General features: G+C 38.5%; 1 protein-coding gene across 1 annotated transcript in view; it reads right to left on the minus strand.

Moving 5' to 3' along the window:
* The window catches only part of SLC41A2 (solute carrier family 41 member 2), a gene marked incomplete at its 3' end in the record, with an annotated part of 107,571 nt that overhangs the window by 84,910 nt on the left and 2,793 nt on the right, over nucleotides 1-19,868 (minus strand). The window contains exon 2 of the mRNA XM_079714386.1: nucleotides 2,462-2,569. Within this exon, the coding sequence (XP_079570512.1) occupies nucleotides 2,462-2,569 (108 nt within the window). The remainder of the gene's footprint in view (nucleotides 1-2,461; nucleotides 2,570-19,868) is intronic.

The raw sequence follows: 19,868 nt of genomic DNA on the forward strand, positions 1-19,868 counted from the left end.
TGGCGAGCGGGGGCTACCCTTCGTTGCAGTGCACGGACTTCTCATTGCGGTGGCTTCTCTTTGTTATGGAGCATGGGCTCTAGGTACACGGGCTTCAGTAGTTGTGGCATGGGGGCTCAGTAGTCGTGGCTCGCAGGCTCTAGAGCTCAGGCTCAGTAGATGTGGTGCATGGGCTTAGTTTCTCTGCGGCATGTGGGATCTTCCAGACAAGGGCTTGAACCCGTGTCCCCTGCATTGACAGGTGGATTCCTAACCACTGCGCCACCAGGAAAAGAAAGTCCCTAGAATTTTTTTTTAATTTGTAAGCTTGTTGTTTAATTTTAAGCTACATAGACATACGGTTACATGGGCCTCTGTTTACTACACAGACATACAGTTACACAGGCTCAACTGTGAAAGTGAATCTGTACAGAACGCTTATAAATATTTGACATTATTACACTGACATCATTACACTGATTAGATACAATGTAACCTGGAATGGTCGTTTCCAAGATTTTGATATGGCTGACTCACTTTTATTATTCAGGCTCCAGCTTACACACCACCTCTCAGAGAAGTCTTCCCTAACCACCTAATATAAAATAGCTCTCAGGATTCACCCTTCATCACTCAACTGTTCAAAGCCTCAGTTCCTCCTCTGTAAAACAGGAATAGTGTTTCTCTCATAGGGTTGTTAAGAGACATCCTTGTTAAGCAGTTAGCACAGTGCTGGCACATTATGAGAGCTCACTAACACCCAATACTTCATTATTGCCTGGGCAGAGTATGGCTGTATGACCTTTTATATGTAAGGAAAGGGCTTAGAAATTTCCATAGGGCATATGTAGCATTTTCTCTTAACTGAGCAAGCCAATAATAATGTTAATAAAACATTATTTAATGCCTTTCCTTTCCAAGCATCTGCTTCACTCAAGAAACCTTAGGGAACTCACAGCTGCCTGGGGAAAAATGGGGAGAGGGGACGAGGAGTGAAAGAGGGCTCCCATCAACAACATGGTCGTTCAGCTTCCACATCTTGGTTACCTTTAGATACACAAATGTTCTTTCCTAGTTCATAGATTCATTTGTTGTACCTTCTTTAAGGAAAGAAACAAACTTCATATACTAACAGCACTGCAATTAGTAATGATGGCTTAGTTAATTTTTGGCTAACATTCCGTGGGCTGATGGCTCACTGAAGTGAACCTCACTATCTACATGGTTTTAATGATAACTTGGCTCCACAATGGTGAACCCCCAAAGAATGTTATAGTGAGAAAACAATGTCCTTTTCGGCTACTAAAAAATCTCAGAACCCTGCTCGTGGCAGTATTTTCAAAAGTGTTTAACCTTTATGGATGACAATTCTGCAATATGGGGCTAAAGCCTTAAAAGTATACTTTTTTTTTCCTGTACAGTAATTACAATCCTAGAATTTGCCCAAAAGAAATAAGAAAAGAATGTAAAACTGTATGTATAAGAATATTCATTACAACATTGTTTATAACAGCAAAACATTAAAAAGAACCTATATATTCAATAACAGATGATGGATTAAACCGTGGTAGAACTATACAACAGAAAAACACACCGCCAATAAAAATGAGATAGGTCTACATTTATTGATATGGAAAGATGATCATGATGTATCTACAAATGGATATCACAGATTATAAAAGAGAATTCCAGTTCTTTTAGAATATACAGTATGGCGCTTCCCTGGTGGCGCAGTGGTTGAGAGTCCGCCTGCCGATGCAGGGGACACGGGTTCGTGCCCCGGTCCGCGAGGATCCCACATGCCGCGGAGCGGCAGGGCCCGTGAGCCATGGCCGCTGGGCCTGCGCGTCCAGAGCCTGTGCTCCGCGACGGGAGAGGCCACAGCAGTGAGAGGCCCGCATACCGCAAAAAAAAAAAAAAAAAAAAAAGAATATACAGTATGTATCTACATTATGATATACCTATGCATAGGTAGAGATATCCAAGTATACAAGGATATATATCAAAATATTGATAGTGATTATGTCTAGGTAAATAATTGGGGGTAGTTTTAAATTTTCTTCTTGATACTTTTTTCCCTTTCCTGCAGTTTGTATAATAAACATGTATTACTTTTACAATCACAAAAAGTTTAAATAACGATTTACCAACCATCGAACCATAAAGAATCTCAATATCTGACTTGCCCCATGTTTTAAACACTGATGATAATTGCCAGAACTCCCCGGAATGAAAGGGGGCAAGAATGCTACTTCTTCTCAGGATAAAGGAAAGCCTATAATCCCCAGATTAGACAACCCAAGGAGCTTTCAGGGCATGATTAACAGGCATAACTACTTAGCATAGCCCTGAGGTTCAGAAATTTACCAGTAGACAGAAGAGAAAATTACTTTCCTGATGCAAGTTCTCCTCAATAGAGAGAAACAGTATATGTTTATGTATAGATAAAACAGTATATGTTTATGTATAGGAAAAAACTTACTGCGGTGGATAATCTGGATGCCAATGTCATTTCCAAGTTCCCTTTGAGACCAAGAAGTGCAGGAACTAAAATGAAAACTTCTGTTACCTTTTTGAACACCTCCCAGTGCTGTAAGAAAACAAAAAAATAGAATTTTCTGACACCCTTTAAAAAACACTTTAGAATAAAGATTCCTAAAAATCTCAGCCTTTTTTCCGATGTTGCATCTACATTTTGAATAACTACACAGGTCGTTTAATCAGTGAACATTTAGCTTAAGCCATTCTCCAGAGTTCTAAAACCTTGAGTTACTTTAGAAATTCAGTTAGAGTTGGAAGTAATAGCTGATACACTCACTATATCTCATAGTACATCTAGCTTGCTACACAACTCTGTTACTCTTTTTTTTTTTTTTTTTTTTTTTTTGTGGTACGCGGGCCTCTCACTGTTGTGGCCTCTCCCGTTGCGGAGCACAGGCTCCGGATGCACAGGCTCAGCAGCCATGGCTCACGGGCCCAGCCGCTCCGCGGCATATGGGATCCTCCCAGACCGGGGCACGAACCCGTATCCCCTGCATCGGCAGGCGGACTCTCAACCACTGCGCCACCAGGGAGGCCCACAACTCTGTTACTCTTAAAGTCTACTGTATCTCTTTATGATGGCAAGAGTCAGTGTAACTAGTGGTTTAAAACACAGATTCAAGAACCAGATAACCTGTATTTGAATCTTGTTTCCAACACTAATTACAACCAACCCACAGGAAAATTACAGTAATATTATTAGCTCATTTCACAAATGAAGAAATAAGCATTCAGAGAAGTTAAAATGATTTTCCCAAGATCAAAAAATGGGACCTAGAATTGACCCCAGGAGTTCTGAGTCATCCCATGTTCTGCTCCCCATTTTAGGGTGTGAGGCAAGGGGCTTCAGAGCACAGGATCAAAAAAGAGCACTAAATTGGAAATAAGAAAATTTCTTATTCTAGGCACGGATCTGTCATAACCTGGCTGTGTGATCCTGGATGAGTTATGTACCATTCTGATCTCAGTTTCTTCATCCATGAAATGAAGATACTACCTGCCCTGTCTAGCCTATGAGGAAATACCATAATAAAGAAAACAACAGATAATAAAGTACTTCATAAACTGAAAAGACCATACAAATGGCTGAATAGCACAAAATGCTATTTTACAAGTGTTATTAAGAGGTGATTGTCCCAAAGGAGACTTTAGGGACTAGGCATATTAATTTATGCCAAAAAAATATCAAGAATACAGTCTTGTCACTAACACCAAGACAGGTGAGAAAAGTAAGACAAATCCATCGGATAAATGAAAGAAAATTTCAATTTGTCCCCAAAGTTTCCCTAGAGGCTGTTCCAAATAGGTGCAGAACTAGGCCCTAAGGAAGCTTTAGGAAATGTTTATCAGACCAGTCTTTGGTAAAAACCTGGTTTAACAGTTTTACAAGAGAATCTCTCCAGGGTTCAAGTCAATTAAGGATGGGCCTAAAAACAGCACTCGGGGTCCAGTAGCCTCTCAGATTCCTTAACATGTCAAAAAACTAACAAACAATTTTGTCCATGTTTTATGATAGGTAAGAATTCTGCTGTGCTAGTGGAATATGCATCCTCCAGAGATGATGGTGATGATGATGAATAGCAACAGATAATATAATAATAAATATTAACAACAGTCAACATTCACTGATTGCTTGTTAGTGCCAGGCACTATTCTAAGCTTAATCATTTAATCTTCACAACAAACTTACGAGATAGGTATTGTTTTTATCACAGTAGACATAATTTGGGATTACCTAGGTCACAATATTAAGACACCTACCTACGCAATTTTAGAAACACCAGAATATCCAAATTTCTCTACCAGTCACTGCCATCCCACTTTGGATCTGTTGGGATGCATTCCTTTGGGTTACTACCACCCTTTCCAAGTTCAATTCAAATCAAATGCTCCTGTGAGAATTACTATGAAAACACTTACACCTTAGCATTGATATAACAATAAGAACTATCACGTATTGATTTCCAACCTCATGCCCAATAAATTCTGCATTCTTCTCTCTACACCTGCAGAGGTGGGCTTTCAGAAGTTCTCAAACTTTCTCAGCTCACAGCACCTGTAGTATCTCAGAAATATTTTCATGACAACCTTAGGCCAAAAGAAATATCTAATAGTCCTACTAAGTAGCTAGGTCCAAACAATTTAATAAGTATTTATTTCCTAACAATTTGGTAGCCATTTGAAGAAGTAACACAAATAAATTGAAAGAATAAATCATATTTTTAAGTCATGTAACCACAAGTACTTACTAACAGGATGTGTGTATCTGTTGGGCACTGCACAGCGTCTCAAACCTTGGAATTTGGAAACTACCACCTTCATTTCTTGTTCTGTATTGATTTTTGTGTGACACTTGCTTTTTTTTCCCAGCACCGCTGAAAATGTAGCTTTGCAGAGGTATGTCAGATGGAGTGTGATCTAATGCTGATATGTTGAACCACCTCGAGTCAGTGGTCTGTAGAGTGTCCAAGATATGTCACTGTGTTTCCCTCAAAAATTTAACATATCCCACAGCAACCCTGGGGTGTCCAGACACACAGCTTGGGAAATACGAGAATAGTGAGAAACAGTACAGCACGTTAGTTAAAGAAAAGGGCTCTGGAATCAGATTATCTGAGTTGCAATTCTGATACTACTTTTACTGTATGACTTGAGCAAAACTATGCTTTACTTTATTCATCTAAAATAGGGTCATAGGTGTACCTACCTCATACGGTTGTGCTCAGGACCATGCCTGTACATAGTAATAAATAACAATATTGAGGGTTTATTAGCTATAACACCAAGATATATTATCAGTTAATTTTCCTGTCAGGAAGAGGTAATGCCAAAAAAAAAAAAAAAAAAAAAAGTCCAGAAAGGGGATGCTGAGGCAGCCAGTGCCCCAAATAAATTTCACCTACTTATAAATTTTGCCACAATACAGACATGTCCTCTGAGGCTATGTAGATTATTATGCACTGCTAAACTTCTCCACAAGAATCCTCCCTACAGGAAATCAACTTCTAATCTTACCTAATTTTAGATGTCTGTCAATACCCAGAATCTTAGGCAAGCACCCATACCTCAAACGTAATGTCAGATTGCTTACATATGTCCTATACTCGAAACCTAAGAATCTATTAATGTCCAAAAGGACAAACAAAAATGAAACTTAAAAAAAAAGAAAAATAAATAAAATTAAAATTAAAAAAAAGAATAAACAAGTTGAGGAATACATCCATAGAGTCCTAACTTAAAAATAAACAGAAAAAGTTTAAAAATAACTAATTGGTAAAAGAAGCTTATGTAACTTTTAAAAAACTTATATATCCCAGAGCTGGAGAAGATTTGCTTCTCATTTTAACTTAGTTTTAAAAAACTAAACCCATTCACTTTTAGACATATGACCCAGGGACCAACCTCACTCATAATTTTAAAAATACAAATTAAAAGGTGATCAATTTTCTTCTGTGAGATTAGTAAAGTTCAAAAAGTTGGATAATACTCTGTCGGTAAGAGTATAAGGAAATAAGCACTCTATTACACTATTGGTGAGAATGTAAAGGTTTAACTTCTTTGAGGGAATTCAGCAATATCTATCAAATGTAAAATGCACATAATTTTCAACTCAAAACTCTACGTCAAGGAATTTATCCTACAAATAAAGTTGAACGTGAGTTCAAACACATACATATAATGAGTCAACTTCATCACTGTTCATTATCACAAAAGATTTGAGGTACTTTAAATCTCCTTCATTAGGTCACTTGGTAGAAAAAGAATGATACATCTTTGCAATAGAACATAACAATAGAGCTCTCCAGAAAAGAATTTGGTAAATCTGTGTGTATCTATAAGGAAGCTCCAAGATAAATTAGGAGCAGAGTGAAGAGCAGCATTATAGGATGTTTTTTGCTTGTGTTTTTTTAGTGAATATACACACACACACATATATATATATTAGCATATATATATATATATATATATATATATATATGAATGTACATGCATTTAATGTCAGTGGAAGGAGACAGAAAAAAATAATACCAGTAAATTCTAAAGAAGGGAATAGGGGAAGGGCACAAAGAAAAGGAGACTTCTGGTAGCTTCAACATGGCGGACGAGTAAGACGCGGAGATAAACTTCCTTTCCAAAAATACATCAGAAATACATCTACATGTGGAACAGCTCCTATAGAACACCTACTGAACGCTGGCAGAAGACCTCAGACCTACCAAAAGGCAAGAAACTCCCCCACGTACCTGGGTAGGGCAAAAGAAAAAAGGAAAAACAGAGACAAAGAATAGGGACGGGACTTACACCTCGGAGCGGGAGCTGTGAAGGAGGAAAGGTTTCCACACACTAGGAAGCCCCTTCTCGGGCAGAGACTGCGGTTGGCGGAGGGGGGAAGCTTCAGAGCCGCGGAGGAGAGCGCAGCAACAGGGGTGCGGAGGGCAAAGCGGAGAGATTCCCACACAGAGGATCGGTGCCGACCGGCACTCAGCAGCCCGAGAGGCTTGTCTGCTCACCCGCCGGGGCGGGTGGGGCCTGGGAGCTGAGGCTCGGGCTTCGGAGGTCGGATCCCAGGGAGAGGACTGGGGTTCGCTGCGTGAACACAGCCTGAAGGGGGCTAGTGCGCCACAGCTAGCTGGGAGGGAGTCCGGGAAAAAGTCTGGAGCTGCCTAAGAGGCAAGAGACCATTGTTTCGGGGTGCATGAGGAGAAGGGATTCAGAGTGTCGCCTAAACGAGCTCCAGAGACGGGCGTGAGGTGCGGCTATCAGCGCAGACACCACAGATGGGCCTGGGATGCTAAGGCTGCTGTTGCAGCCACCAAGAATCCTGTGTGCAAGCACAGGTCACTCTCCACACCTACCCTCCCGGGAGCCTGTGCAGCCCGCCACTGCCAGGGTCCCATGATCCAGGGACAACTTCCCTGGGAGAGCGCACGGAGCACCTCAGGCTGGTGCAACGTCAGGCCGGCCTCTACCTCCGCAGGCTCGCCCCGCACTCCGTACCCCTCCCTCCCCCCGGCCTGAGTGAGCCAGAGTCCCCGAAGCAGCTGCTCCTTTAACCCCGTCCTGTCTGAGTGAAGAACAGAGGCCCTCAGGCGACCTACATGCAGAGGCGGGTCCAAATCCAAAGCTGAACCCCGGGAGCTGTGCGAACAAAGAGAAAGGGAAATCTCTCCCAGCAGCCTCAGAAGCAGCGGATTAAATCTCCACAATCAACTTGATGTACCCTGCATCTGTGGAATACCCGAACAGACAACGAATCATCCCAAAGTTGAGGCGGTGGACTTTGGGAGCAACGATATACATATATATTTTTTTCCTTTTTCTCTTTTTGTGAGCGTGTATGCGTATGCTTCTTTGTGTGATTTTTCTGTATAGCTTTGCTTTTACCATTTTTCCTGGGTTCTGTCTGTCCGTTTTTGTTTGTTTGTTTGTTTCTTTAGTATAGTTTTTAGCAGTTGTTATCATTGGTGGATTTGTTTTTTGGTTTGGTTGTTCTTTCTTTCCTTTTTTTTTTCTTTTTTTAATTACTTTTTATTTTTTTACCTTTAATAATTTTTTATGTTAATAACTTTATTTTTTCTTTCTTCCTTCCTTCCTCCCCCCCGTCTCTCTCTCTTGCTCTTTCTTTCTTTCTTTCTTTCCTTGCTTCTTTCTTTCTTTCTCCCTTTTCTTCTGAGCCGTGTGGCTGACAGGGTCTTGGTGCTCTGGCCAGGTGTCAGGCCTGTGCCTCTGAGGTGTGAGAGCCGAGTTCAGGACATTTGTCCACCAGAGACCTCCCAGCTCCGCATAATATCAAATGGCAAAAGCTCTCCCAGAGATCTCCATCTCAACGCTAACCCAGCTCCACTCAATGACCAGCAAGCTACAATGCTGGACACCCTATGCCAAACAACTAGCAAGACAGGAACACAACCCCAACCATTAGCAGAGAGGCTGCCTAAAATCATAATAAGCTCACAGACACCCCAAAACATACTACCGGATGTAGACCTGCCCACCAGAAAGACAAGATCCAGCCTCATCCTCCAGAACATAGGCACCAGTCCCCTCCACCAGGAAGCCTACACAACCCACCTAACCAACCTCAGCCACTGGGGGCAGACACCAAAAACAATGGGAACTATTAACCTGCAGCCTGCAAAAACGAGACCCCAAATGTAGTAAGTAAAGCAAAATGAGAAGACAGAAACACAGCAGATGAAGGAGCAAAGTAAAAACCCACCAGACCAAACAAATGAAGAGGAAATAGGCAGTCTACCTGAAAAAGAATTCAGAGTAATGATAGTAAAGATGATCCAAAATCTTGGAAATAGAATGGAGAAAATACAAGAAACGTTTAACAAGGACCTGGAAGAACTAAAGAGCAAACAAACAATGACGAGCAACACAATGAATGAAATTAAAAATTCTCTAGGGGCTTCCCTGGCAGCACAGTGGTTGAGAGTCCGCCTGCCAATGCAGGGGACACGGGTTCGTGCCCCGGTCCAGGAGGATGCCACATGCCGCAGAGCGGCTGGGCCCGTGAGCCATGGCCTCTGAGCCTGTGCGTCCAGAGCCTGTGCTCCACAACGGGAGAGGCCACAACAGTGAGAGGCCCGTGTACTGCAAAAAAATAAAAATAAAAATTCTCTGGAAGGAATCAATAGCACAATAACTGAGGCAGAAGAACGGATAAGTGAGCTGGAAGATAAAATAGTGGACATAACTACTGCAGAGCAGAATAAAGAAAAAAGAATGAAAAGAATTGAGGACAGTCTCAGAGACCTTTAGGACAACATTAAATGCACCAACATTCGAATTATAGGGGTCCCAGAAGAAGAAGAGAAAAAGAAAGGGACTGAGAAAATATTTGAAGAGATTATAGTTGAAAACTTCCATAATATGGGAAAGGAAATAGTCAATCAAGTCCAGGAAGCACAGAGAGTCCCATACAAGATAAATCCAAGGAGAAACACACAAAGACACATATTAATCAAACTGACAAAAATTAAATACAAAGAAAACATATTAAAAGCAGCAAGGGAAAAGCAACAAATAACATACAAGGAAATCCCAAAAGGTTAACAGCTGATCTTTCAGCAGAAACTCTACAAGCCAGAAGGGAGTGGCAGGACATATTTAAAGTGATGAAAGGGAAAAACCTGCAAACAAGATTACTCTACCCAACAAGGATCTCATTCAGATTTGACGGAGAAATTAAAACCTTTACAGACAAGCAAAAGCTAAGAGAATTCAGCACTACCAAACCAGCTTTACAAAAAATGCTACAGGAACTTCTCTAGCCAGGAAACACAAGAGCAGGAAAAGACCTACAATAACAAACCCCAAACAATTAAGAAAATGGTAAATGGAACATACATATTGATGATTACCTTAAATGTAAATGGATTAAATACTCCAACCAAAAGACAGAGACTGGCTGAATGGACACAAAAACACGACCCATATATATGCTGTCTACAAGAGACCCACTTCAGACCTAGGGACACATTCAGACTGAAAGTGAAGGGATGGAAAAAGATATTCCACACAAATGGAAATCAAAAGAAAGCTGGAGTAGCAATTCTCATATCAGAGAAAATAGGCTTTAAAATAAAGGCTATTACAAGAGACAAAGAAGGACACTACATAATGATCAAGGAATCAATCCAAGAAGAAAATATAATAATTGTAAATATTTATGCACCCAACAAAGGAGCACCTCAGTACATAAGGCAAATGCTAACAGCCATAAAAGGGAAAATCGACAGTAACACAATCATGGTAGGGGACTTTACACCCCACTTTCACCAATGGACAGATCATCTAAAATGAAAATAAATAAGGAAACACAAGCTTCAAATGATACATTAAACAAGATGGACTTAATGGATATTTATAGGACATTCCATCCAAAAACAACAGAATACACATTCTTCTCAAGTGCTCATGAAACATTCTCCAGGATAGATCATATCTTGGGACACAAATCAATCCTTGGTAAATTTAAGAAAATTGAAATTGTATCAAGTATCTTTTCCGACCACAGCGCTATGAGACTAGATATCAGTTACAGGAAAAAATCTGTAAAAAATACAAGCACATGGAGGCTAAACAATACACTACTTAATAACCAAGAGATCACTGAAGAAATCAAAGAGGAAATCAAAAAATACCTAGAAACAAATGACAATGAAAACACGATGACCCAAAACCTATGGGATGCAGCAAAAGCAGTTCTAAGAGGGAAGTTTACAGCAATACAATCCTACCTTAAGAAAGAAGAAACATCTCAAATAAACAACCTAAATTTACACCTAAAGCAATTAGAGAAAGAAGAAAAAAAAAAACCCAAAGTTAGCAGAAGGAAAGAAATCATAAAGATCAGATCAGAAATAAAGGGAAAAGAAATGAAGTAAATGATGGCAAAGATCAATAAAACTAAAAGCTGGTTCTTTGAGAAGATAAACAAAATTGATAAACCATTAGCCAGACTCATCAAGAAAAAAAGGGAGAAGACTCAAATCAATAGAATTAGAAATGAAAAAGGAGAAGTAACAACTGACACTGCAGAAATACAAAGGATCATGAGAGATTACTACAAGCAACTCTATGCCAATAAAATAGACAACCTGGAAGAAATGGACAAATTCTTAGAAATGCACAACCTTCCGAGACTGAACCAGGAAGAAATAGAAAATATAAACAGACCCATCACAAGAACTGAAATTGAACCTGATTAAAAATCTTCCAAAAAACAAAAGCCCAGGACCAGATGGCTTCACAGGCAAATTCTATCAAACATTTAGAGTAGGGCTAACACCCACCCTTCTCAAACTCTTCCAAAATATAGCAGAGGGAGGAACACTCCCAAACTCATTCGACGAGGCCACCATCACCCTGATACCAAAACCAGACAAAGATGTCACAAAGAGAGAAAACTACAGGCCAATATCACTGATGAACATAGATGCAAAAATCCTCAACAAAATACTAGCAAACAGAATCCAACAGCACATTAAAAGGATCAGACACCATGATCAAGTGGGGTTTATCCCAGGAATGCAAGGATTCTTCAATATATGCAAATCAATCAATATGATACACCATATTAACAAATTGAATGAGAAAAACCATACGATCATCTCAATCGATGCAGAGAAAGCTTTTGAAAAAATTCAACACCCATTTATGATAAAAACCCTGCAGAAAGTAGGCATAGAGGGAACTTTCCTCAACATAATAAAGGCCATATATGACAAACCCACAGCCAACATCGTCCTCAATGGTGAAAAACTGAAGCCATTTCCACTGAGATCAGGAACAACACAAGGGTGCCCACTCTCACCACTATTATTCAACATAGTTTTGGAAGTTTTACCCACAGCAATCAGAGTAGAAAAAGAAATAAAAGGACCAAATCGGAAAAGAAGAGTAATGCTGTCACTGTTTGCAGATGACATGATACTATACATGGAGAATCCTAAAGATGCTACCAGAAAACTACTAGAGCTAATCAATGAATTTGGTAAAGCAGCAGGATACAAAATTAATGCACAGAAATCTCTAGCATTCCTATACACTAATGATGAAAAATCTGAAAGTGAAATTAAGGAAACACTCCCATTTACCACTGCAACAGAAAGAATAAAATATCTAGGAATAAACCTACCTAAGGAGACAAAAGACCTGTATGCAGAAAATTATAAGACACTGATGAAAGAAACTAAAGATGATACAAATAGATGGAGAGATATACCATGTTCTTGGATTGGAAGAATCAACAATGTGAAAATGACTATACTGCCCAAAGCAATCTACAGATTCAATGCAATCCCTATCAAACTACCACTGGCATTTTTCACAGAACTAGAACAAAAAATTTCACAATTTGTATGGAAATGCAAAAGACCCCGAATAGCCAAAGCAATCTTGAGAAAGAAAAATGGAGCTGGAGGAATCAGGCTCCCTGACTTCAGACTATACTACAAAGCTACAGTAATCAAGACAGCGTGGTACTGGCACAAACACAGAAATATAGATCAATGGAACAGGATAGAAAGCCCAGAGATAAACCCACGCACATATGGTCACCTTATATTTGATAAAGGAGGCAAGAATACACAATGGAGAAAAGACAGCCTCTTCAATAAGTGGTGCTGGGAAAACTGGAGAGGTACATGTAAAAGTATGAAATTAGAACACTTCCTGACACCATACACAAAAATAAACTCAAAATGATTAAAGACCTAAATGTAAGGCCAGACACTATCAAACTCTTAGAGGAAAACATAGGCAGAACACTCTGACATAAATCATACCAAGATCCTTTTGATCCACCTCCCAGAGAAATGGAAATAAAAACAAAAATAAACAAATGGGACCTAATGAAACTTAAAAGCTTTTGCACAGCAAAGGAAACCATAAACAAGACAAAAAGACAACCCTCAGAATGGGAGAAGATATTTGCAAATGAAGCAACTGACAATGGATTAATCTCCAAAATTTACAAGCAGCTCATGCAGTTCAATATCAAAAAAACAAACAACCCAATCCAAAAATGGGCAGAAGACCTAAATAGACATTTCTCCAAAGAAGATATACAGATTGCCAACAAACACATGAAAGGATGCTCAACATCACTAACCATTAGAGAAATGCAAATCAAAACTACAATGAGGGGCTTCCCTGGTGGCACAGTGGTTGAGAGTCCGCCTGCCGATGCAGGGGACATGGGTTCGTGTCCTGATCCGGGAAGATCCCACATGCCGTGGAGCGGCTAGGCCCATGAGTCATGGCTGCTGAGCCTGTCCGTCCGGAGCCTGTGCGTCCGGAGCCTGTGCTCCGCAACTGGAGAAGCCACAACAGTGAGAGGCCCGCATACAGCAAAACAACAACAACAACAACAACAACAACAACAAAAAACCCTACAATGAGATATCATCTCACACCGGTCAGAATGGCCATCATCAAAAAATCAACAAACAATAAATGCTGGAGAGGGTGGGGAGAAAAGGGAACCCTCTTGCACTGTTGGTGGGAATGTAAATTGATACAGCCACTATGGAGAACAGTATGGAGGTTCCCTAAAAAACTAAAAATAGAACTACCATACGACACAGCAATCCCACTACTGGGCATATACCCTGAGAAAACCATAATTCAAAAAGAGTCATGTACCAAAATGTTCATTGCAGCTCTATTTACAGTAGCCAGGACATGGAAGCAACGTAAGTGTCCATCAACAGATGAATGGATAAAGAAGATGTGGCACATATATACAATGGAATATTACTCAGCCATAAAAAGAAACGAAATTGAGTTATTTGTAGTGAGGTGGATGGACCTAGAGTCTGTCATACAGAGTGAAGTCAGTCAGAAAGAGAAAAACAAATACCGTATGCTAACACATATATATCGACTCTAAGAAAAAAAGAAAAAAGGTCATGAAGAACCTAGGGGCAGGACGGGAATAAAGACACAGACCTACTAGAGAATGGACTTGAGGATAAGGGGAGGGGGAAGGGTAAGCTGTGACAAAGTGAGAGAGTGGCATGGACATATATACACTACCAAACGTAAAATAGATAGCTAGTGGGAAGCAGCCACATAGCACAGGGATATCAGCTCGGTTCTTTGTGACCACCTAGAGGGGTGGGATAGGGAGAGTGGGAAGGAGGGAGATGCAAGAGGGAAGAGATATGGGAACATATGTATATGTATAACTGATTCACTTTGTTATAAAGCAGAAACTAACACACCATTGTAAAGCAATTATACTCCAGTAAAGATGTTAAAAAAAAAAAGGAGACTTCTGTCTCAATTATATATTGTTTCATACAGCTTAAATATGCTTTACCAGATACATAATGTTTTTCATTAAACTTTTTGAAATAATTATACATTCACTTGTGGTTATTAAAAATAATAGAGAGATCCCATGTATCCTTTATCCAGTTTCCCCCAATGCTAATATCTCGCAAAACTCTAGGACAATCTCACAACCAGGATATTGATATTGATATAGTCAAGATACAGAACATTTCCATCACCACAAGGATTCCTCCTGTTGCCCTTTTATAGCCACGTCTACTTTTCTCCACTCCCAGCCCCTTCTTAATCCCTGGCAACTGCGAATCTGTTCTCCATTTCCATAAAATGTTGATTCAAGAAGTTTTATAAATGAATATAATATGTATAACCTTTTGAGATTTGCTTTTTTCACTCAGCATAATTCTCTGGAGATTCATCTAGATTGTTGCATGTGTCAACAGTTCATTCCTTTTTGTTGCTGAGTGGCATTCCATCATATGGATTTATCAGAGTTTGTTAAACCATTTGACTTTTGAAGGACTTCTGGGGTGTATCCCAGTTCTGGGCTATTATGAATAAGGCTGCTGTAAACATTCACATATAGGAGTTGTGTTAGCATAAGTCTTCATTCTCTGGAATAAATGCCCAGGAATGCAATACCTAGGTTGTATGATAGTTAATGTTTAGGTTTTATTTTTTTTAAAGAAACTGTGAAAGTGTTTTCCAGAGCGGCTCTGTCATTTTAAATTCCCAACAGCAATATATGAGTGATACCATTTGTCTACATGCTCAGTAGCATTTGATACTACCACTATTTTTTATTATAATCATTCTGATAGGTACACAGTGGTATTTCATTGTGGTTTTCATTTGCGTTCCTCTAATGGCTAAAGATACTAAATATCTTTTCAAGTTTATTTGCCATCTGTACATATTCTTCTGTGAAACGTCTCTATGCTTTTTTTTTTTTTTTTTTTGGCCTATTTTCTAACTGGGCTGTTTTTGTTAAAATGTTGAGTTTTTGAGAGTTATTTATTCTAGCCTTTTGCCAGATGTGTGGTTTGCAAATAATTTCTTTCTCTCTATAACTTGGCTTTTCATCCTTTCAACAAGGTCATTCACAGAACAAAATTTTTATTTGATAAAGTCCAATTTATCCATTTTTCATTTTATGGATCATGCTTTTGGTGTCAAGTTTAAGCGTGTCTATCCCTCCACCAAATACCACAGTCTTGATTACTGTGGTCATTTTAATAAGCTTGGAATCAAGCAGACTGATCCTTCCCACTTTGATTTTTAAAAAGAAAATTCTATTTTCTTTCCCTTTGCATATACATATTAATATTATTTATTCTATTAAAAAATCTCGTGGAGATTTTTAAAGTTCTGTTAAACATGTATATCAGTTTGGGGAGAACTGACATCTTTATTATGTTGAGTCTTCTAAGCCATGAATATGGCAAGTCTCTCCATTTATTTAGATCTTCCTTGATTACTTTCATCAGTGTTTTGTAGCTTTCAGCATAAAAATCCTTTATGTGTTTTCTAAGATTTACATCTAGGTGTTTGTTTTTTGAGTAAATGTTATTGTATTTTTAATTTCAATGTCCACATACTCATTGCTAGAAATAAAATTTATTTTTTGTATGTATTGTGTATCCTGGGCCTTACTGAACTCATTTATCAGTTCTTGGAGTTGTTTTTTGTTTTTGTTTTGGTTTTGGTAGATTCCTTGGGATTTTCTAAGTAGACAATCATGTCATCTGCAAATAGGAACAGTTTTATCTCATCCTTTCCAATCTGTATGTCTTTTATTTCCTTTTCTTGACTTATTGCACTATGTTGAATAAAGGTAATGAGTGTGGACATCCTTGCCTTGAACCTGATCTTAGGGGAAAACCACATTTGGTATTTCATCATTAAATTAAGTATAATGTTGAGGAAGTTCCACTCTATTCCTATTAATTGACTTTTTAAAATCATGAATGGGTGTTGAATTTTGTCAAATGCTTTTTCTGTATCATTTGATGTGGTCATGTGATTTTTTTCTTTAGCCTGTTAATATGGTGAATTATATTGATTTTCAAATAGTGAACAAGACTTGCATCCCTGGAATAAACCTCATTTTTCATGGTGTATAATTCATTTTATACGTTGCTAAATTCTATTTGCCAATGTTTGTTAAGGATTTTTTTGGTCTATATTCAGAAGAAGTATTGGTCTGTAGTTTTTTTGGTTTGTTTTTTGCATTGTCTTTGGTTTGGTATCTGGGTAATACCAGCTTCTTAAAATGAATTAGTAAGTGTTCCCTCCTCTGCTATTTTCCAGAAAAGCTTGTGTAGAATTAGTGTTAACTCTGCTTTAAACATTTGGTAGAATTTTCAGGTTCAACTATCTGTGTCTGAAGATTTCTTTTTTGGGAGTTTTAAAAATTATGAATTCAATTTCCTTAATAAGTATAGAGCTATTCAAATTATCCACTTCATTTCGGGTGGATTGTGATAATTGTGCTTTTTGAGGAAGTGGCCCACTTTAAGTTGTAAAATTTACATGTGCAGAGTTGTTTGTAGTACTTCTTTACTATCCTCTTGATGTCTACAGGATCTGTAGTGATATCCCCTATTTCATTCTGATCTTGGTAATTTATGTCTTCTCTCTTTTATTTTTCATTGTCAGTCTTGCTACAAATTGTCAGATTTATTGATCTTTTCAAAGAACCAGAAGTTAGTTCCACTGACTTTTTTCTACTGTTTTCCTGCTTTCAGTTTCATTGATTTTTGCTTTTATATTTATTATTTCCTTTCTTCTGCTTGCTTTCGGTATATTTTGCTCATTTTTTCTAAGCTTTACTGAGGTATAATTGAAAAATAGAATTGTAATATATTTTAAGGGTACAGTATGATGACCTGATATACATATACATTATGAAAGGAATTCCACCAACAAGTTGATTAACATATCTATCACCTCACAGAGTTACTTTTTTTTTTTTTTTTTTTGGTGAGAATACTTAAGAGTTACTCTCTTAGCAAATATCGAGTATACAATACAGTATTATCAACTACAGTCACCATGCCGTACATTAGATTCTCAGAGCATACTTACCTTGTAACTGAAAGTTTGTACCCTTTCACCAACTTCTCCCCATTCCCCTCACCCCCTCAGGCCCTGGCAACCACCATTCTACTCTGTTTATGAGTTTGATTTTTTTTTTTTAAGATTCCACATGTAAGTGATACAATGCAATATTTGTCTTTCTCTGTCTGGCTTATTTCACTTAGCAGAATGCCCTCCAGGCTCCCTGCTGGGCCTTTGCTAATGTGGATGTGGGTGAGGCCTCGGTTTTTTCTGTAGTGTTTGGCTAGAGTAGAACAGTTATTGTCTAAAACTGTTTTGTCTTGCTAGGGTGTCCCTTTCCTAGTCCTTCAGCTACAAAGAGCAGGCTTTTGTTGGTTTTGTTTTGTTTTGTCTGCCCTTGTTGGCATTTCTTGGTTGCCGGCTTCTTTAGCTCTGAGTCTGGGATATATGAAGCAAAATAACTAGAACGAACCCAACTAAAAATGTAAAAGACCTGTGTTCAGAAATTGTAAAACATCAATGAGGGGAATTAAAGATGACCTAAATAAATTGAGGCTATTATTCCATGTACCTGTGTTGGAAGACTAAACAATGTAGAGTCAATTCTCCCCCTTATTATATCTGAATCACAATCGCTACTACTTTTTTTGAAAACTGACAAGCTTTTATACTAAAACATACATAGAAATGCAAAGGGAAAAGAATAACCAAAGCACTCTTCAGGAAGAATAAAGAGAGAACGTTCTCTACTAGATATCAAGATTTATAAACTAGAGTAATGATGATGGTGTGGCATTCACGACAAGAGACATAAATACACCAAAGGAACAGAATTGAGAGCCCAGAAGTTGACCTACACATAAATGGCCAAATATTTATATTTATAACAAATATTTTGGTTATATAACAGTGCAGAGACAATTGGAAATCCATGTGAAAAGGAAAAAATATAACCTCTAACTCACACTCTGTACAAAAACTGACTCCCGGTAGGGAATGATCTAAATGTAAAAGGCAAAACAAAGCTTCAAGGAGCCATTATAAGAGAATATCTTAATTCACAGGGTATGGAAAGATTTCTTAAACAGGAGACAAAAAGCACAGACCATAGAAAAGTAGGGAAAGGGAGACTGTATAAAAATTAAGAACTTCTGCTCATCCAAACACATAACTGAGAGTAAAAAAGCAGGCCACAGGGGCTTCCCTGGTGGCGCAGTGGTTGGGAGTCTGCCTGCCAATGAAGGGGATGCGGGTTCGCGCCCTGGTCTGGGAGGATCCCACGTGCCGCGGGGCAACTGGGCCCGTGAGCCACAATTACTGAGCCTGCGCGTCTGGAGCCTGTGCTCCGCAGCGGGAGAGGGCACGATAGTGAGAGGCCTGCGCACCGCGATGAAGAGTGGCCCCTGCTCGCCACAACTGGAGAAAGCCCTCGCGCAGAAACGAAGACCCAACACAGCCATAAATAAATAAAATTAATTAATTAAAAAAAAAATGACATGTGATAAAAATTACGTTCATTCTTAAAAAAAAAAAAAAAAAAAGCAGGCCACAGAGGGGAAAAAATTTTGTGATACATATAACTAAAAGGCTTACATCCAGAATATGCAAATAACTCCTATAAATCAATAAGACAAAGATAAACAATCAAATAAGAAAATGGGCAAAGAAACTTCACCAATGATATCCAAATGGTCAGTAAACATCATTAGTCATCAGGAATATCCCAATTAAAACCTCCATGAGATGCCACCCCACATATGCCAGAATTTCTAAAATTAAAAAGACTTCTAATACCTTGTATAAATAATAATATAGAGCACTAGACCTCTCATATACTGCTATATTCGTCTGTAAATTGGTACAGCCACTTTGGAAAACCATTTGACAAATGCTACATTTAAATATCTGCATATTCTAAGACCTAGAGATTCCATTTCTACATATATACCCAAGAGAAATGCATGCACATGTACAGCAAGAGCCTGGAAACACCATTAGGCCCAATGTCCATCAACAGTAGAATGGATTAAAAAAATAGTAGAATGGATTTTAAAAAAATAGTAGAATGGATAAATTGTGATGTATTTATACACTGGATTACAACACAGCAATAAAAATAAATGAACAACAGTTTCCTAAAACTTACGTAATATTGACCAAAAAAACCCAAACATAAAAGAATATATACTCTATACTTCCACTGGATAATTTTTGAAAAGAATTAAGTAAAACCAAGCAGTGGTGCTTAATAATACATGCTTATAAAGACAAAAAAGTTCTTATAAAAATCAGATTATTTAAAAAAATCAGACTATTGATTATCTTTGGTGATGGAGAAAAAAAGGAAGCTATTGGAAGGGAGCACTAATGAAGACTAATGAAGTATAGGTAAGAGTCTATTTCTTGACCCAGGTGATGGTTATCTGGTTGTTCGTGTCATGAAAATTCACTGAGCTGTATGTTTTTGTTTTCACTGAGCT

Source organism: Hyperoodon ampullatus (genome assembly GCF_949752795.1).
Source record: "Hyperoodon ampullatus genome assembly, chromosome: 11".
NCBI lineage: Eukaryota > Metazoa > Chordata > Mammalia > Artiodactyla > Ziphiidae > Hyperoodon > Hyperoodon ampullatus.